The sequence below is a fragment of the Lissotriton helveticus genome, chromosome 3_1, assembly GCF_964261635.1.
Source record: "Lissotriton helveticus chromosome 3_1, aLisHel1.1, whole genome shotgun sequence".
Classification (NCBI taxonomy): Eukaryota; Metazoa; Chordata; class Amphibia; order Caudata; family Salamandridae; genus Lissotriton; species Lissotriton helveticus.
The window spans coordinates 1,047,372,717-1,047,394,409 of record NC_136061.1 but is presented as its reverse complement, the minus strand read 5'-3'; the positions used below and the strand labels follow the sequence as shown (position 1 = coordinate 1,047,394,409).

The 21,693-nt window shown below is 45.2% G+C and overlaps 1 protein-coding gene and 1 long non-coding RNA gene across 3 annotated transcripts in view; one reads left to right on the top strand and one right to left on the bottom strand.

Moving 5' to 3' along the window:
* KLHL23 (kelch like family member 23) overlaps window positions 1-8,475 on the top strand; it is a 130,474-nt gene extending 121,999 nt beyond the window's left edge. For both annotated transcript variants that reach the window (XM_078681602.1, XM_078681604.1), the window contains exon 4: window positions 7,565-8,475. In XM_078681602.1, coding sequence (XP_078537728.1) covers window positions 7,565-7,875 — 311 coding nt within the window. In that variant the 3' untranslated portion in view covers window positions 7,876-8,475. The remainder of the gene's footprint in view (window positions 1-7,564) is intronic.
* LOC144823250 (uncharacterized) overlaps window positions 1-21,693 on the bottom strand; it is a 36,414-nt gene that overhangs the window by 3,100 nt on the left and 11,621 nt on the right. The window lies entirely within an intron of this gene.

Here is a 21,693-nt window from a genome sequence, read left to right as displayed (position 1 = left end):
TGAAACTACTCACTTCCTCTTTAAATGATTTACTAATATTCACATTATAGTGGCTTAAGTCTGGCCTATTTGTGTCAGAGGCACCAGCAACATACAGGTTGGTGATAAACCTCACCCAATCCTCATCCATAATATTAACACTGTAGGACCTATTACCTTCCCTTTCAAGTTCATTAATGACTTCCCAAAAAGATTTTGCATTATTTTACTTAGAGGCGTTTAATAATCTGTGCCATAGCCCTGTTTGATATTGTGATTTTGCCAGCCACACTTCTCTTCTATATTATCTTCTTAGAGACCTCCGTTTATCCTTAAAAACAAGCTTGTTAATATCGATTGGTAAAAGCTATCCTTGAGGCCCTATTAAGTGACTGTTTTAATTTTAGCAAATTGTGTGAACACCATTTATTAAGGGTGGGTAGTAGTGGATTCACTTTGCTGGTTTTCGTGCTGTATATTTTCCAACCAATGATGAAGTGATGTGATTTCACTTATCCATCGCTGATCCTACTCCCACCGAACTATGAACTATCTTTAACTAGAGCTTCCGCAAACTTCATTATTTCAATTTGTTTTTCTGAATACAACACCAACCTTTTCGAATTATATGAAGAATGGACAATACTTTGGAGCACATTTGTTTTGGGACTGCAGCTTATCGGCAGATGCAAAGTTAATAACTGAAGGATTATGATCAATTTCGAGTCGAGGAATTAACTCATATTCAACAATTTTTTAACCCAGTTCATCTTGAAACAAAAGTGTTATCAATAATTGAACCATACTTGGACTGTTTGAAAGATGGAACTACCCTTGATTTGCACAAGGATGAATCATTTAACATAAGTAGCCCAAGCTGCTACAGATTTTCACAGCACATCTTAGTAATACTATAGCTCGGCACATCCAAAGAATTGAATACGATCAGATGAATATTAAAGTCGCCAGAGATGATCAAGCCGGCTGTTGGATACTGAAATGCTAATGTTCTTATGATATCCCACAAAGTAAAAAGCTGGGTGATCTTATTTGCCCTCGTGCTCAAATAAACATTCAATATTATCATCATATAACAGTTGTACTATAATGACACACCTTGTATCCATGTCAACTGCAAATCAATTGCTTCTACTTTTACTCCTAACTCAGCTGCAATAGACGTGGTCTTCCGTAAGGATATAGAAACAGGCATTGAGCAATACTTTGCTGACAATGAGGGGACGGCGTCTACTATAGCGATGGAATGGGATGCCTTTAAGGTGGTGCTGAGAGGGATGTGCATTGCCAAACTGGCGGGTGTACAGAAGACATTACTGCGCGAAGTAGAAGCGGCAGAAACCCGGCTGGGCGGGGCAGAGAGGGAGCGGCCTGAGCACCCAGAGGTGCAGGAAGAACTGTCAGGGGCCAAGTAGGAGGTGGCGACCCAGATGGAGAGATCACGTTGTTATGATCACAGGACCTACCTGGCGCGGGCACACGCGGATCGGGACGAGGCGAGTACGCTGCTGGCTTGGCTAGCTAACCCGGCACCCAGGGGCACGCCTATCTTAGCGTTGAACTCTTCATTGGGAAATCCGGTCTACACTCAGAGAGGGATTAACGGTTTGTTTTTAGCGTTTTATGATGGCTTATATAGGAGTAGGGTGGGGGGTACAGACGTAGCCCTGGAAGAATCTTGGCCGATATGGTATTGCCCCGGCTGGAGGATGAGCAAGCGGATTTATTGGGGCAGGACATCACGCTGGGGGAAATACGAGGTGCCATTAAACACATGGCATGCAACAAAACACCGGGCACAGATGTCCTACCCATTGAGTTCTACTCAACTTATATTGATTTACTCGCTCCAAAATTGCTGGCGGTTTACAAAGAGGCACGGGCAGAGGGGAGGCTCCCAACTTCCATGAGAGAGGCTATCGTTATCCCACTTCCGAAACCAGGAAGAGACCCATTAGACAGGTCAGCGTATCGCCCGTTATCTATGCTGACATCTTACTATAAGATTTTAAGCAGGATTTTGGCGACCCGGCTCCTACCTCACATGGCGCAACTGATTCATCAGGACCAGGCGGGTTTTATCCCGACCTGGAACACGGCCATTAATATACGACGCCTGCTCCGCATATTGGATGGAGATCACGGGGATACCCCCAAAGCTGCGGTACTATCGGTGGACATAGAGAAAGCATTTGATAGCCTGGAGTGGCCTTACCTGTACCGTGCATTCGGCCTTGGGGAGGCATTTGTGGGATGGACGGGGTTACTGTACAGGGCTGCGATAGCGAGGGTACGGACGGTGATGGTGATATCCCCCCCCTGTCCAATAGGTCGACGAACTCGACAGGGGTGTCCACTGTCACCACTGCTGTTTGCGTTAGCCACTGAGCCACTGGCTGTGCGTACTAGGATGGGGCGGCACTACCAGGGCCTGCCCTTGCGGGGCGACGAGCACTATATATCCCTATACGCCAATGATCTACTTATCTTCCTGGCCAATACGGGAGAGGCACTGGAAGGGGCGACAAGCCTGTTGCAGGAGTTCGGAGGGATTTTGGGGCTGGGAGTTAACTGGGGGAAGACTTGTCTCTTCCCGGTGATTCCATCAGTTGGAGGCCCCACACAGGTAGCAGGAATTCCGTGGGAACCGAATTGCTTACCCAATCTTGGGACTAATATATATCATGTACCCGCTGATTTACTGGAAGGGAATGAGGGAAGGGCCATACGTGGACTGCGAGGAAATCTGGCTTTTTGGAGTGCTCTTCCACTTTCGGTGGCTGGCAGGATGGCACTCCTAAAAATGGTGGCGCTCCCCCGCCTGTTATATTATTTTAGAACGTTGCCACTGTGGATACAGGGGGCAATCTTCAGGCAGCTTAGAACCATGTTTAGCGGCTTCCTCTAGGGACATGGCAGAAGGTGGGTGGCTTTGCCTACAATGATGAGACCGCAAGCAGATGGGGGCCTAGCTGTGCCAGACTTCGAATTTTATTACTTAGCGGCTCAGCTGCAGTGGCTCACTCAGGCGGTGGCTCGATAGTTTCGAGGCCCGGACGGTCCAGAGGGTCGGTGGCTTCCGCGTCACGTGATCTGATTTATAATATTACAGCAACGCTTGCAACTTGGGTCACTGACCGCTGAGGAGCGGACGCTGAGACAGGGCTGGAACCAGAGCCAGCGCAGAGCTGGCATTAGCCGACCGTATGCCCCGGAGATTCCCTTGGGTATGTGTACTGCCCTTCCTCATGGGGGGGATTGGGTGGCACTGGCAGATTGGGAGACGATGGGTGTCCATGTATTAGGTGATTTGTACGAAGACGGGATATTGATACCTTTTAAAGCACTACAGGACAGGTATGATCTGCTGTGAGGGGATTATTAGCTGCATGCAGCCCTGATCTCGGCAATACAACGCCATTGGAAGGAGGGGCATTCAGAACCACGGACCTCTATGGCATGCCAATATGTTGTGATGGTGGCAGGGACATTTAAGGCGGTTACTTATCTCTACAGGCGACTGGTCACAGAAGGCCTGCAGCCGCTGCAAGAATTACAGAGAAAATGGGAGGTGGATCTTGGGAAAGAAATACCGGAAACAACTTGGACACAATTGGTTCGGAGGGCCTGGAAGGGTACTAGGATGCCAGATTTCAATTAATACAATTCCTCATATTGCATAGGGCTTATTTGACTCTGGCCAAGATTAATCGGTATTCCCTGATAGATACTGCCCAGTGCTCGCGCTGTAACCTAGAAGGGACGGAGTTGCATTACATGCTGTGGAGTTGCGGACAGTTAGGAACATACTGGAAGGAGGTAGTCGAACTGCTCTGTGGAATTACAGAGCGCTGCATAGACACTGACATGGGCACCTGTATATTGCATTGGTTTCCGCATACTCCCAAAACGAAAATCACTAGCAAGTTTCTGGATCTAGGCCTACTACTAGATAAAAGAGAGATCATGGCCCTATGGAAGTCACGGCGAAGTCCTAACATAAGGAAGTGGAAATCGGAACTACTTAAATGGGCTAGGAGTGAGAGCACAGTTAGATTGCAACAGGCTATACGTTCTAATAATGAGAAGGCGATGGACGCGGCAAGGGCGTGGGAAGTGCTAGTAATGGCACTGCAGACACAAGAGACTGATTCGGAGGAGAACCCTGCCGAGGAGGCTCCAATGGGTTCCCCTTGATTGCTCACGGAGCAGGGATGGGGCTATAGGCCTAGCCATGTGGTGAGTGACTGGGATATTCTGAGATGCACCGGGAACAGTGGGTATTGTCCCCCAAACATCCTGGAACAAGACACAAAGGAATTAGTAATACTACTGTAATAGGCGATTAGGGACCTGGACACACCGGCTGCAGAGGGAGGGGGGAGCGAGTTTGATTGCGATGGCTTATTGTTACTTATATGACTTGCACTGTCAAACGTAGGTATTAAATGGCTGACAACTTGCTCCTAATAACATATGCACGAGCATATCGAGATGCCGGCAGTCCAGTGACCAATATTATCTTAAAACGATAAAGAAATGACGGTCCATCGAGGAAGAGTTTGGGGATGTTAGGAATGTTCCTATGATGTAGGGTACAGATGTTAATCACTGATGTATGCTTGCCAAGCGTTGTTTTGTAAAATAATAAAAACAGATTAAAAAAAAAAAACTCAGCTGCAATATAAAATGAGAGAGCACCCTTTGCTCTGCCTTGTTTATTAATGTGTGTGGCCGGAAGGCTAGGTTCATTAAAGCCAAGCAATGGACTGCCTTGCTCCCTCCATGTTTCTTGAAACATCAGAATTTCAAAAGCATTTAAGAAGGAAAGTGTATCAGGGTCGGCCAGCAAATGAGCTAACCCTTGGACATTTCAAAAACATATTTTCAGTTGTTTATCATTTTCACTAACTACAGACAGGGTTCAGTCCCCATCACCAGTAGATGCATTTGTAATGCTCGCTGGAAGCCATCTCCAATCATTAAATGGCAGTTTATTTTTGGTTAATAATTCACAGCTACCTTTTGATGTATGTGTAACTAACAGGCCTGTGTTTTTAACTGATTTATTCAGTGGACCAGTTGCACCTCTTAGTAAAGGGATTGACATTTCACAATCAACTTTTTTTCATTTTTTGAAACTGTTACTTCTATAATAAAGGGATATTTTGAGGGAATGCATTTCTTAATCTCAATACTATTCTTTAATGGTTCTAAATATATTTGCATGATCACTTCTGGGTGATAAAAATAAATTACTTCTTTGCTCACTTTGTAAAAGCGCTCTTCCACAACACTCAATATTGTCCCTCGCCTTATTTACTTTATACCTTGAACTACTTAGGTAATTCCTGAATACATCGGGCACCCTTACCATCAGTATGCGGACAATATTCAGTTTTATGTAGGAATCAATAACAACACCTCCAGCAATCACATAAACTTCCTTTTAAAAATACAAAATGTATGACCAGATGGACACCTACTGAACCAGAAAAACACGGAATTCTTGATAATCAGCTCTTTCCTAAAAAATAAAACCAAAAAATGATTTGAAAAACAGTCTTCCTACCTCAGAGACGCAGGACTTTGTTCGGAGGTTCAACAAGTTGTCTCTAAATTCATACGGACACCATAATAACCTAAAGGCCCTTGTAAAATCATTGGGAACGGGGACTGAGCACCATCTATGGCTCATCAGTTCATACCAAAAAGAAAATCTCAACCAGGTACTGGTAGTAACAAGATGGTTTGATAGGCAGCGCCACTGAAAGCAGTTCTTCATGCAGCATCAAAAACGCTGAGAAAAAGCTATGCCAATTTGATCATATCAAACCAAGACTAATTTAAGTAATATAGCTACCAATCTAAGACTGCTGTACCCTCGGATCTGGTTGCAGTACAGTGAAAACCCTGAATCTAAACAATTCCTCTATATGAAGCAGAGATAAAAACTGATCGCAGGCGGACGGGGACACCTTTATAACATCAACAGTCTCCAATAGGGAAAGCTTTTCTGCAACAAAAGCTCTACACAAACTACTCCTTATTGTTTTAAGTGAAGATCTGGCGCAACATCCATCTAAATATCAGATATGATGCACCTTTCACACCTCTCAAATACCACCTGAAAATGCACCCACAGCCTGAGCTTATCTTTGCTCTCTCTTGGCATCAAAACCAGCTAGCTACCTAACTATATACACCTCCCAGCTGCCACAAACTTATCTGTCTAGATGCAAATCTTTATCGATTGTCTGATGTACCTACACTTATCCTTGCTTGGGCCAATGTTAATTTTAAAATGTACCATGCCCGTATATTATATGTGAATTATTCTAATATGTTATGTAATGTGTAGTTGATTAGTGTGTGACTCACCTGGGAGGGTATCCTGGTGCTGAAATATCCTCTTGAATAAAATGTTTGAGTTACAGAGGACAGATGTATGACGGAACCACACATGCATCCCTTTACTTCGCAGTCACTACCCGGACTGTGACGTTACCACGCGTTCCATTCCCACGTAAGTCGTTACAATGACTTGCCTATGGGGGACTATGGAATAATATAAATTACTATTCCAACTCCAGTCAGTGTATCAGTAGAGAAGATGTTGGACTTAAAATCCAACACCAGTCCAACAACGCACCCCCTAAATCAAGTCATTGTAACGACTTGCGTGGTAAAGGAACTTGTTGTAACGTCACAGTTAGGGTAGTGACTGCGGAATAAAGGCAGGTGGTGGTTCTGCCTGCGGGTTAAAGGATGTTTTCCATAGGGAACAGCTGTGAGAAAGCTGGTCTGCAGTGTAAAATGGAGATTTTGTTTCTTTTGTTTGTACTTCTTGTGCGAAAAAAAGCTGAGATTCACTTTGTGCGCTGCTGAAAGGCTGAGAACGGCATTTCCTGACAATAGAGTAACACAATCTTCAATAGCTTGTGTAGTCTGTGCAAGAATGTGCAAAGAAACAATACAACTAAGCGTTTAAACTACGGCCCGGTATGTAAGGCCTCCATTTAATGCACTATGGAGCGAGTCAACTAAAGTTTCTTTTAAACAGTGTGTATAATAGGTATGTATGCCTGTATCTAAAGGTCAAAGTGAATTCAGCTGAGATTTCATCAGATAATTCATTGATGGCCATATTCTGATTAGGAAAAAGTGGACGGTTCAATAACAATGTATTACTAACAAAATTGTCATTTTATATGTTTAGCAAAATGTACATTTTTCAGGAGTAAGGATTATGCCACCAAGCCAAATTAGTTGATTAATTAGAACTTAACCTAAATGTTTCTTAGTTCTTCATCCTCAAAATGTGGCATGAATAGTTGGGTTGAATACTGCTACTCAATGGCTGCAAAAAGGGAATAATCTGTCTCCGTCTGCCATGCGAATCTGTGATGATTTCAATGATCACACAAGGTTAAATGGTATTTTATGCGTTTTTATGTAGCGCGGACTTTACCCGTACTTCTGGCTTTTCATAAAGCGGCATGAGATTTTGTCGGTGTTTATAACCATGTCCTCAAGTTTTTAACTGTTTTCTCCTTTTCCCCCTCAGAATACGGCTTGTGTTCTATTCCTCTGCAAAGCAAGCTGTATCTTGTCGGTGGTCAGACTACGACAACGGGCTGCTATGACCCCGAGAAGAACGAATGGAGCGAGATGGCGCCAACCATCGAAAGGAGGATGGAATGTGGGGCTGTTGTTATGAATGGCTTTATCTACGTGACTGGAGGGTACTCTTACTCCAAAGGAACCTACCTGCAAAGTATTGAGAAGTACAATCCCGAACACGGTACTTGGGAGATTGTGGGCAACCTTCCCAGCGCCATGCGTTCCCATGGCTGTGTTTGTGTGTATAGTGTATGAGGGGACGCTTCCGGTCAAATCCGATTCACGCAGCTACCGTTTGCTGAAGAGACAGGCAATCTGATTAATGTGCCATTGAGAAGCTTATAGAGCTTTACAAACAATACAATGCAATGTATGTAGAGGGATTAAATTCCATCTCAGGTTTGTCTTCGCATACTATTTTTTGTCTTTCCCGCCCAAATATATCTCTGTGAGTGCAGTTTAGGAATAATTAAGTCGAACTGTCCATAACGCTATTTTGAAGGTGTAAGGCACACACACAGCATGATGTGCCTCGAAGGCAGGCAGCCCAGACGTAAACGAGTTAGACGGACACAGGTTCACAGAATACATATTTTAATAGCCCACTATAAAATATCCAAGCCCGTCCTGCTCTGGGTTGATTGATCGTCTCAGTGAAACGTGCACCTGCTGGATAAACGTTGTACTAGTTCTAGGCTGGTACCTTTCTCGTGGTTGGTTAACTGTTCCATATTTCTTCAATTCCCATGGCTTAAAACTGACAGTATTCAATAGCGCCCTCTGCTGTCCCTTAATACTATTTCTCTCTACCGAAGTGCTTTCACTTTTAACAAGGGACATTATGGGCCAGATGTAGGTAGGCTATTACCGGTCGGTAACGGCCGAAAGCGGCCCTTACCGTCCGGTAATAGGCTTTCCAGATGTAGGAGGCTAAAAAAGAAGGATTCGGTAATTTACCGAATCGGTAATTGAAGGAATCGGTAAATTACCGAATTCTTAAATACAGATTCGGTAAATTACCGAATCCTGATATGTAGGGAGCACTCAAATGAGTGATTTTCCCATTTTAGGATTCGTTATTTACCACCAACTACAAGTTGGTGGTAAATAATGAAAACCTTTGAAAAAGCATTTTTTTTGCTTTTCCAACAATGCCATGTTGCAGACATACATGCCCCTTAGGGCATGTATGTCTGCAACATGTGCACCCATACACAATTGAGGGGTGCAACAGGGTGTCAAAGTGACACCCTGCCACCCTTCAATGTTTCCCCCAATTACCGAATCGGTATTTACCGATTCGGTAATTGACATTCATTCCTATTGGCTTCCAGGCCCATAGGAATGAATGGCAATTACCGAATCGGTAAATACCGATTCGGTTATTACCGAAACTTACAGATTCGGTAATTTTTTAAGAAAAATTACCTACATCCCATTTGCCTGTTCTTAAATACCGAATCGGTATGATTCGATATTGAAGAATCGGTAATCTGGGATTACCTACATCTGGCCCCGAATGTACTTCTGCTCATGTTTTTGTTTTGTGTCTTCTACTTTTAGGATTGTGGAACTCAAAAAGAAAAGTGGCAGGGTACCAAAATGAAATTATACCAAGACAATGCTGTAAAATTCTATATGTCCATTCAGTTTTATACATTCCAAAGAAAGATAATCTTTTATTGTACCTGCATGCAAAGCAAACCCAGTGTCACTGTTTTCATAACCCGAAAGAAAAGAAAACACACGTGAGTGCATGTGCTGCTGTCTTATTCCAACGAATATTCTTTTTGACACACACTTTACCCCAATTTACCTGATTTGAGCAACCTATGCCATCCATAGTTGTTCACCGCGCATTACATAGAGCAACTAACTGTATTCAAATCATTTATAAGCCCACACCAAAAAAGTGGAAATCCAGCTCTGTCATAACACATCCTGCCTAGGATGAATAGCTACCAAGATCAGGAGTGCTGGTGGTTATATATACCTTCAGGCCGTGACGAAGCCCCCGAGGGAGTGAGACGTGTTGCAGCAATAAACTCTGTTGTGGAATGAATTGTTATTTACTAGTAATCTTCAGTACCGCAATTAAGGTCCTCCTCGTACAAGTCATCTTCCCTCCCTCTCTCCCTCTGTGGTTGCGTCTTATCTTGTTACTAGCAAGCATGGAGGCGGGTATGAGAGGCTTAAATAAAAAATAAAAAACAGACTAGCGTGTTAGGCGCCTGTCGGGAGGCGGGACCGCCTCACTATTGTAATTATAGAGACGAAGAGGACCTTATTCATGGCAATGGGGATTACCAGTATGTAATGACACATTTTTTAACACTACATTGTAGCATCAAAGTTTTGTAAACAACTTGACGGATACCCAGACGTGTGCTAGTAAAGCGCATAAGGGTTTTTATAGGATCTTTTTAGGAGCTTGCATTTTGGTTTCCATATATATATATATATATATATATATAGATATATATATATATATATATATCGCTATATATATATATATATATATAAATATATATATATCGCTATATATATATATATATATATATGTTCATGGGAACCAAATCCATGTCCAAACGGCCAGAGTCAGAGATTCCAATTACCCCCTCATAGGACCTCCTCGTCCCAGTCATTACAATAGCGAGGACTTCACACGCTCTAACACAAACAGGAAGCTTCACACCAAAAACTCATGAACAACAAGTTTTATTAAATCAAGCTCAAGAAGCAGACAGCCTTCATAGCACCAACAGCAAAATTATCCATATAAGCATGCAACACATCCAGCCGATAATGCATGATAAAAGTGTGATGGGACTGCCAAATAGCAGCCCTATAAATTTCTGGGATAGAAACTCTTGCAGCCTTTGCCCAGGAAGCGGACGCAGATCTAGTGGATCGGCCCGAACCTGAGCCGGAGGAACCAGCTCCAAAGATTTATAAGATTGACAAACTGCCAAATGCACCTACCTACTAATAATTGAAGTAGATGCCTTTTTTCCTTTAGGCACTCCGTGAAAGGACACAAACAGAGCAGGGGAAAGGCACAATGTATGAGTGCATTGCAGATAAACCTGAAGAGCATCAAACATGGAGGGAACCTGACCATCAATCTCCCCAAAAAATCAGGAAGAACAACCTCCTGCTGCAAATGGAACTTGGAAAAAACCTTAGGTACTAAGGCCAGATACAACCCCAGAATCACCTTAACCCGCAGAAATTGTAAATAAGGATAGAAAATCAGCATAGCCCACAATCCCCCCAAGAACTTATCAGATAATCACACTAAATCAGCCTCAGGAGACACCGGCCGACGGATCTGAGAACTCATCAGTAACAGAACCACCAAAGTAACAATACCCTCAACCCCCTACAGGTGCGGATATCCACCCACTGAGCAGCCAGAGTAGAGGTGGCAAGATTAAAAAACTCCAGAATCTTCACTGGCTCCCCAACAACCGGATCCACCCCATGAGCGGAACACTATTTAACAAAGCAGACCCAGTTGTTATTGTAAGACTTAAGTGTAGAACCCCAGCTGGATTTCTGAATATTCTGTGCCACCAGAGAAGAACACCCACAAGACTCCAATGCTAAGCGTTCAAGAGTCAAGCCGTCGGTTCTCAGCAGACAGAGACTGGGCAAGGACAGGACTGAGAACTGAAGCGGGGACGGGATCACGGGCAACGGAATAAACCTGCCCCAGGACAATCAAAGTAACAGAGTGAACCAAAGGCAATGAGGCCAAAAAGGGGCAATCAAGATCATCGGTACCCACTACACCCGAATCTTCTGAAGCACAATCGGGTGGAGGGGAACCCGGGGGAATTAATACAGAAGACCCAAGGAATTGAAAGGGCATCCATCGCCCAAGCCTGAGGACAAACCACCTCATAACAAAACCTCAGAAGAAGGGCATTGTGGGGAGTGGCAAAGAGGGCGATCCATGGATCCTCAAACTTTAGACAAATGTCCCTGAAAAGGGGCACAGAATGATGATAGAGGATCAAGGAAGGAAGGTTGCGGCTCAAGCTGTCTGTATGGAAATTCAACTGACCCTGAATGTAGACTGCCGACATTGATATAAGATGAGTCTCCCCTCATGAGCATCTCAGCAAGGCCAAATGATTCAGAGGGACGCTCCGTGTACCTTCATGGTTTGAAAGTACGAATCAGTAGATTCGACCCCAGCAACTGATCCTGAAACACATGGATGGTCTCCCAAACCGCAGCCAACTTCCGCCAATTGGAGGAAAAAGCCCTGTCCCTCAGAGACCACTGACCCTTTGCTTCCAAAGACCCCTGTGTGGCCCCCCCAACCTCACAGACTGGCATCTGTCGTCAACAACAGGGGAGGAGGGTGTTGGAAACTGATAATCTCCTTCAAGTTGTGAGTGTGCTGCCACTGCCCCAACTCCTGAACCAAAACAGGAGGGACAGGAACCTCAGAGTCGTAATCTGCAAGGGAGGGATCTCACTGGGCCAACAGATGATTGAAGAGAGGAGTTAGGTGCAGATGAGCCCAGGGAACCCCATGCGTAGTGGAGGCCATCAACCTCTGGTACCTCAACAAAGTCCACGCTGGAGCTGACTGCTGAGACAAGAGGGCCAACAGAAGACATTGCAGAGTCTCTCTTCGAGGAGCAGGAAGGAAAACCGCACCTATCTGGGTGTCAATCACAGCGCTGATAAACTGCAACCGCTAAACAGGGACTAGCTGTGATTACGCCAGGTTCAGTGTGAAGGTCAATTGCTGGAACAGAGCCATCATTGCCTCAACCGCCAGCCAAGCCTTAGGGAGAGAGGAAGCACAGTTCAAATAATAATCATGGTAGGGAAACAAAGAGAACGGAGCCAATACCTAGGTAAAAGTCCGATGAGCAGTGAAAAACCCAAAGGGCAGCACCTGGAAATGGGCTCTGTTCACAGCAAATCTCAGAAACCTCTGGCTGTCCTGATGGACAGGGAAGTGAAAATAGTCATCCTCTACATCCAGAGTTGCCAAAAAATAATCCTGCTGAATCGGAGGAATGTTGGATTACAAAGTGTAAATTCGAAACAGTTCCACCTTCACCAAACTGTTCAGAGACTTCGGATCCAATATCGCCTGAAAGAACCATATGGCTTGCCACCCAGGAACACAATGAAGTAGAAGCCTAGCTCCTCATCTGTTGCTGGCACCTTGATGATTGTGCCCTTTATGGGCAGCGTCTCCACTCCTGACAACATAGCAGTCTGTTTCAGTTTGTCTTTTGGCAACGGAGTATCCCAAAATTGATCCACTGGAGGAGAACCCACAAATGGAATCCGATGACCCTGGCTGATGTTTGATAAAACCCACTGGTCGGAAATTAACCAGAACTACTGATCTTGGAACATGTGGAGCCTGGCTCGACTCTGGCATAGTAATTTCTGACTGGAACCCTGGGACTGCTGACTCTGGGGTCGGGACATGTTGGTGAATGCGGTTTCCTGACCTTGAGCCCGTCCACGAAAGGGCTGAGAAGAAGACACCGCCTGAACATGTTGTTTATGAAAGAACAACGACTTCTTCTGCACAGATTGAAAATGTTTCAACAACTTCTTTTCAGCAGAACGTTGCACCATGAGGGTTCAACTCATTCACAAACAGCTTAGGACCCTCAAATGGCAATTTATGAATTAATGCCTTCTGTGCTGCCACTGCTGCCATGGTTTTGTACACAGAGACCTCTGACCAGCCACTTCCAAACCTGCCAAGGAGGAAAAAGCCCACAAGGTATCATACGTAACATCAGAGAGGAACTGGGCCAACATCTACCTCCATATGATCCAGGACAGGCGTTGGATCTCCTTGATTCAAAAGCCAGTCAAGCAGTCTTTCAAAGTCCTTATTGAGGACCTGTGAGGCATTGGCAGAGTAAGTACCGGCCCTGATCCCAAAATCACCGTTTCAAAGCAGCCTCCACCTTTTTCTCCACTGGAGCCGAAAGGGTTGCCTACTCAGAGGACAAAGAAGATGAAGAGGCCATAGAGAACAAGATGGAATTAACCTTCGGGCTCTGCGGTAACTGGACATCATACTGCACTACGAGATACTGCTTGCTCAAGAAACCTGGAATACCCTGCTTGTCCACATCCTTCTACTCTTCAGCAAAGATCTCTCTAATGTCATTCAAGGGCAAATCATCCACAACTGAGGCCCTGTAACATTATTAAAACCCATCATGCACCAGGCTCTTAGGTTCAAATCCAAGCACATCCCGAATATGTGCTAGCATATCAGAAAAAAATTTCCCTACACCTATTAGCCCTTAGGGGAATTGTCCAGCTCATCATCACCATCCCCTTTTTGCTTTTTAGCTTGAGGCTGAGTTAAGGTAGACTGCACCGCATTTTTAATTAAATCCTACAAATCAGCCCTGGAAATTTGTAGCAAATCATTCAGGTAATCTTGCTCTTTCTAATACCCTCTTCCTCTTCTATAAACCCCTCTGTCCACTAGATCATAATGCTTCCCAGCAAGCTGAAACCAGATGGTCATGCCAGTAGTAGAGCTGAGGAGAGAGCGAATGCAACGGCTGCAACTCGGAACACAGGGAAGTAACTAGATTAAGAACCTTGCGCCGAGATCTGATGGGTGGGAACCCCCCACCACCACAAATGTGTAAATGGTATTAGAGGTATGTGGGGATTTCCATATGGTAGCTTTGGAAATAAGAAACAATAAGAGAGTTCAGCTCTTCTCTGATTGAAGCTACAAAGTAGGTGGAACACCAAATTGTGAATGTGACAGACCCCCTCTTTACCTCCCAGAGGTCCTTAGGGTTCGATTTCTGCCCTTGGCAACAAAGAAGAAAAATTAAGAGTCCTACCTAAAATCCATCCCAGATAAATTCTGAGATCTACGTAGCAACACGAGGAAAATAACCCCCAATTTTGGAACTAAACCTCTGGAAAAGCCAAGCTTTGAGATTGGTTATTACAAAGTCCCACTTTCCATGATCAGCTCTTACTCTACTGGCCTACTCTTTTAAACCTCTAGGAAAAGTCACTGAGTCACCTGGATATTCCAAGTTGACACCGTTAGGGAGATTCAGTCCTACACATTGTTCTAAGTCCCTTACTTTCCCTTCCTTATCCTTTTGTTTGCCTGCACGGATGACGATAAGTTGTCCCCGTGCCAATGCTTTATATGCTTCCCATAGAATTACGCCAGATGCCACCGACCCCACTTCAATTGTCCCTTTCAGCTGTGTCCTAATATTCCAGTCCCACAAGAGTCAGGGATCTAGCCTCCAGTCCACCCTCAACCATGGAGGTCTTCATGTGTAATATGACCATAAGTTCGGAGTGATCTTTGATGCCCTGGGGCAGAAAACTAGTGTTCACTAATCCAACACCCTGATCGACCGGGGTAAAGAAATAGTCTAGCCAAGAGAGGGAATGTCTTTTGGTGGCGGTATATGAGTAATCTCGTACACTGGGGTGGAAGTCCCTCCATAGGTCCAGAAGGTGAGGAACTGTTGCAGGTATTTGTCATCTAATCCTTGGGGCCTGGTTGTTGCAAATCTATCCAGATCCTGTTGCAGTGTCAGATTTAATTCACCTTCTAATATCAGAAGGTCCACTGGGGCCTGTGCTAACCATTTCCCCATGCTTTCTAATGATCGACTGCAGGCGTGGTGGGAAGTACTTTGACACGACTAACAGTTTTTCTGCATTCCCTTCTCCCTGTACTGCTACTTAACAGCCCCGTTTGTCTGTCCAGACTCATTCCACCGCATATGGGAGCAATCTGCCCATCAGAATGGCTACTCCTCGTGAATAAGAGGTGAACCCCAAGTGGGCCAGGATTTTGTATGGTCCCCTGCCTATAAACCCACAGTGGTTGTCCACGAGGTGGGTCTTTTGTAGGAGTACCAGGTCTGGGTCTTGTCTGTTGAGATATCTAGCCACCATACCTCTCTTCAGTTTATGGCTAACTCATTGACATTCTGTGCAAGGATCTTCAGATTCAGGCTCTATCGTGCCTCTATCAGCCCATAGAGTTGCCTTGAAGGGAATAGGCAGTTCTCACCAGAATGCAGCCACTCTGGCCCAGTAGCTCACATCACCTGTCACTGTTGATCGCAAGACAGCTCGCACCTCGGATGTCCAATCTCTGGGCCCCTCTCTGGCCCCAACACTCTCCCCTCCCCTTCCCTGGTGCACACAAGGAGGAGGTCACAGCCTGGTTGGGTGGAGGACCACTAGCTCTCTCACCTCTGGGGCCAGTCTCCTCCCCATTAGATGGGCACTATGCTGTGGCCTCTTCTCCATCAACCCTCTGATACTGGTCCTGATTCGTTCAGGCACTCTGGGATCCAACATGGCGCAGAGTGGTGTGCTGCCTCTGCTGGATCCACTGTACGGGCTCTGTGCTGTTTGTTTTCCCCAGGCCCTACAGGCTCCTTACTGCTGCCCAGCGAGGGCCTCAGATTTGTCCTGGGTGCCCTTGCATCTCCAGGTGGAGCCGGCACTCGGCCCCGCAGGCAGGCTACCCCTCCGCTTTAGCAAACACAGACCACATGTCTCTGGCACTGATGGGTGGGTGGAGGGGACAGTCTTTGCCAAGGTTCGATGGGATCCCACCTGCAAGTAATAGGCCCCTACAGCCGCTGGTGTCGCAGAGCGCCCCCCGGCATTCTAGTTGTGGCCAGGGGCGGACATTACTCTGTCTCTCTGCTGCTATCTTTCTTGATATCCCACATGTCACCAACTCAGACTCCCAGGGCTGATACCTCTGTCCAGAGCCTCTATGGCATCTTGGTGTGGGCCGTATGAGTTGGTCCGCCAAAGTACCACTGAGTGAGGTGCCAGGAACTTGGTTGTAATCGGATGCATGCCTGGTTTTCCCTGCCGCAGGAGCAGTCACCTAAGGCACCATCTTGTCTCAGCACCACGCCACATCCCCCCAAGGATTCATACTCTTGAGATCCAGGGTTGGGCTGTTAATACACTCAAGTCTTACCAGTCAAGAACAAAATGGAGTATGGTGATTTCCAGCACTGGGACAGCAGCCAATGCCAAAAAGCCCCTGTGCTCTGGCAAATCGCTGTTTGCTTGATGCGACACCATGGCACTGGAGTAGGGTGGTAAAGTGGGCTCAACCTGATCACACAAGTGAAACAAGGCTTATTGTGACCCAATACTTCAAAGCAGGAAGATCTGTCCCCTGGGAATAGGCATGTCAATGAGGTAGGAAGTATATTTGAAGAGGTGTGCTGATCAGTATTTCTCAGCATACCCACTCCATGCACATGTTTCCCTCCTCAAAAGGAGCTTCTTGACAGTACGACATAGGTAATTCCAACTCTATTTGAGATGAGAAAAATGACCTCAACATGGTAATTTGCCGCGAAATATGATTTCCATCTTCAGCTTACTTTCAGAATCATTCCTGAGTCTAATCAGATTTCCAATCGATCATCCATATATGTATTCTGATGGCAACTGCAGAAGCTGCGAGGAAGCATAGAAACTTGAAAACTATAAGTCTGATAAAAAAAATAGTTCTATTGCTCCATCATTTCTAACAGGTCTCTGCTGTCCTCATCTTTAAGACTTGTTTATACAAGACTTTGTACATTCCGGAGGAGAGAATCTAACATTTACATGGCATAAATAGACTGAATGCAAAATTGTTGCAGAGAAGCACATGAACACAATAGCCATTCTTTTATACACCTGCTCAGGACAGGTTACATCTGAGATGATCTTGCAAAAACAGACTAGAAATATATTAGTCGCCCTTCACTACTAAATAAACTTTATCATCAAAGTTACCAGCTCATAGCAGTGAATCTGGCAAACACTGATTTATCCAACTCTTTGGACTCTTTTTCAAGATGTTGCATACATATGAGTATTTAAAGCCTAGTTATAGAATGTTATTAATTGCACCACTTTGAGTGCTTATAGTAGAAAGATAATGGGTCTGATCAGCAAAGGGGCTCAAACCCAGGGAGGCTTAGGTTACTCTTCCTTGCTGCAAGTCATTGAGAATAACTTGCTATGGCAGAACTCCTTCTACTGTGGGGTATGGCCACTTGGTTATGCATGATAAAACAATAGAATATCACACTGTACCCATTGTGGTAGTGTAACCTCTGCAACGTGAGTAGCAGATGGAAATTCTAAGGCATTTAAATCATGAGCGAATCTCCTGTTCGTGCAATAATCCATCTTTGCGGTTCAGAAAGAAACATTAGGTTATAACTTTGCATGGCTTTAATTACTTCTGTATCTGAAGGTGCCCTGCCTCCCTTATACCACTGTCTCATATTAGAACACTGGAATACTGTGAGCTCCATTGAAGGCAATAGAGTGGCAGAAAGTCATTAATGGCTGGTATGGCTTTTGCTTCAAAATTCCAATGTTTTTCTTTGTATTCATCCCAGTTTAATTAGGAGCAGCCTGCCCTCAGTTGATAGAGCATTATAGCCCCTTCTGCTTCGGTCTGTACCATTTATTAAAGGCTCTCTCCCTCATAATGGACCCTCTCCTGAAGGTCAAGTTATAGCTACAGCAGCATGTCTTTAACAACCAACATCCAGATTCATAGAAAAACCTCATAAATCTCAGATGCATAGACTTATGAAAATACAAAGTGCAGATTTACTTTTCATTATTCTCAACAGCATGAGGTGTGTGGCAGGGAATGTTAATTTATTTTTGGGAATTTTCAAGGGTAGTAATCCTATGACAGCCAGTCCTCGAAACTGCAGTGAATCTGTGGGTGGGTGGAACAGTGGCGGCTCCTCATGGGAGTGCTGTGGGGCGGGCCAAGGTGGGGGGCAGTAAATTCCGGCATATGGCTGAACGGAGTTAAGTAAATAAATAAAACTAATTACATTGCGCGCTCTGCAACGCCAAATGGCGATGCAGCGGCGCAATGATATTCGTTTTATTTATTTATTTACTTAACTTCGTTCTGCTGTATGCCCGAGTTTACTACCCCACTGCCCATCCCCCACCCTGCCCCACCACCCCGCAGCACTCCCTCGAGGAGCCGCCACTGGGGGGGAAGTTGGAGTAAAAGTGAAATTTCACACTCACTTAAAAGAAAAAAACAAGAGTAAATAACGTCACACTGAACACACCCCTTCTTCAGTTCCCGTTCAACAAAGTGTTTCCAGGCCCATCCTCTCACCTCCAGCATCTCTTACAGTTGGCCATCCAAATGTGTCACTTTAAAAATGCAGGAAATGTATTGCAAGGTATTCTAAATGCCCTAAAAACTGCAACTTTATGCATTTAAAAAAATATATATATATTTTAATTAAACATAATCAACAAACACAAACAAAATGACCATCGTGTCGTAGGTATCGCCAATTACTATCGGAGAATGTAAGTTCCAACATTACAGAATCAAAAAAGGAGAGTATGAAATGGGTTCATGGTGCATCCGATTCTCCCAGAACTGGGTCTAAGTCTGGCGGTGTACATATATCCCCCCTGAAAGTATTCCAAGTTTCCCATATCTTTACCCATTTACGGGGTCGTCCTCTGGCCACATATACCGCCCTCTCCCAAAACATACACCAATCCAGGTCCTCCATCCACTTCCCAAGCTGAGGAGCCCGACCGGCACCCCAGAGTTGTGCGATATTTCGTTTTGCAACCATACATGCAAGAGTGACCCATACTTTACCATGGGTCGAGAGGTCGGAAGGCTCCCACACATTAAGTATGCAACGACGTGCCTCAAGTACAATCTGCACTCCCCATACCTCACTCATTCTCTCATGAATCTTGATCCAGTAGTTGTGGACCTCTGGGCACTCCCAGAGAATATGCATAAATGTACCAGGCATACCGCAGCCCCTACGACAGTCTGAATTGGAGGCGAGCCCCATGCGACACAACCCTGGACCAGTGGTGTAGGACCGGTGAAGGATCCTGAGCTGTACTAAACGAAGCCTCATGGAGATCGCCACCTCCCTGGGGGATGCCACAGCCTCCCCCCAGTCTTCCTCGTCCAAAACCAGGCCGTCCGCAATCCACTGTTCCCTGACCCGCACCAGGGGGTCCTCGGTGTGGTTGATTAATTTCTTATAGACCAGAGAGATCGCCTTGGTGGGGAGGTACCCGTCCAAGATTCGATCCTCCAGCGGAGAGGCCACCGAGGGTTTCTCATCACGAGGGAGAGCTGCCACCAGGGCGTGCCTGATCTGTAGATATCGAAACCGCTCACTCTCATTCAATTGATGTCTGGCCTGCCAACTTTGTGCATTTAATGTTGTTTGCATCAATCAATCAGTATTTGTAGAGCACAGCACTGTCACCCCTAGGGGTATCTCGGCGCTGAGGTTGCCTTGTCTCTGTGGAAAAGCCATGTCTTGAGTTTTTTTCGAAGTCCGCCAGAGAGGGAGCTGTTTGGAGGTAAAGGGGCATGGCGTTCCAGGCTTGGCGGCGATGTAGGAGAAGGAGCGGCCCCAACTGCAGCTGCAAAAGATGGTTGGGGGTGAGCTAGGGCGAGTGAGATGGAACACAGGTGTCTTGTGGGCTGATAGAATTTCAGTCGATGGTTGATATAAGCTGGTCCTTGATAGTAAAGGGCTTTGTAGGAGTGTGTGAGGGTCTTGAACTGGCATCTCTTCTGAATGGGTAGCAAGTGGAGGTTTCTGAGGTGGGGGTGATGTGGGTCCATTTGGGGAGGTACAGGATGTGTCTGGCTACAGCATTCTGTATGGTCTGGAGTCTTCTGAGGAGCTGGATGGAAATTCCGGCATAGAGAGCGTTGCCGTAGTCGAGACGGCTGGTGACAAGGGCCTGCGTGATGGGCATGACCCACTCTCCTGACATTCTCATAGGAACAGCCACTTGCCCATTTTGTGTGGCTTGTGGAATCAGAATAATACGCTTGCTACAGATTTTTCTCAGTCATGATATCAGAGGATATAAAACTCCACAAACTCATACACATCTTTCAGTTTTTCCACATGTGAATAGTTACCATCATCTGGGCCCAATTTATCTCAGTCAATGAATTTCACACTTCACTCTGGGGTGTATGCTAAGAAGCCAGGAGCACATTCTGTTAGCTGTACCGAGGCATCGGCTCAACTCCAGGGGAGGTACAGCCTTCTCTACTGCATGGCCCATCCAGTGGAATTCTCTTCTACCATAGCTCAGAGAATCACCCATGTTCTTCAGCTATAAGAGAGCTCTGAAAACGCATCTCTTCAACGCCATCCTGATGGCCGACGCCAAGAGATCTCACAGAGGTACCCCATGAATTTCTTTTTCTTTCATTTATTTATTTAGTTGGTCAAGGAGACCACTTTATCAGAAAAGGCTCAGGTAGTGTTTACCACTGTGTGTTTTCCAGATATGTACGCGGTCCCGTCTTAATCCTGTCGCTTTAGCATAGCATTGTAGGCAGCTAAACACCCCAGCAACCGGTGTACATAGTGTCTGGCTCAAGTATGTGACTGTAGGAGCAGACGTGAAAGAGAAGAAACCAGTTCCTATGGGATATTATCACAGGCAGCACAATCCAGCAACGTCTGACAGCAACTTCCGCATCACCCATCTCGGTACATAACCAAGACAGAGAGGCCAGCTCAAGTATGTGTCATAAAACAGCTGCCTAGCATCCTCAGATGCTGAAGACACCACTGATGGTCAGACAGGTACTTTAATAAAAATCGTATTGAAGAATTTAAAAACAGGCTTTGCGTCCAAAGACACTTGATGAAAAATGCATTATTTATTTAGATGTGTTCATTGTAGGTATATGTTATAGATGTATTATTTTATTCTGATCTCAGATTATCTAGCACCGTCTAAATTATATATAGTTTAAAATATATTTAACAAATGAATCAGAATATCAGTTTACAATTGGAGTTCTGATTGAAGTTTAAATGAGCGCTCTGTCATTTAAAAATTGTATGACTATTGCTCACAAGGATCATACTAGACAACATGATGTATGGCCATGGCCTAGGAGCTATAAAATAGGACTGGAATTCATTACCAGTCTGTATATTTGTGGATCGAGCTGCTAATGTTGCTGCTAAATGTAGGCCA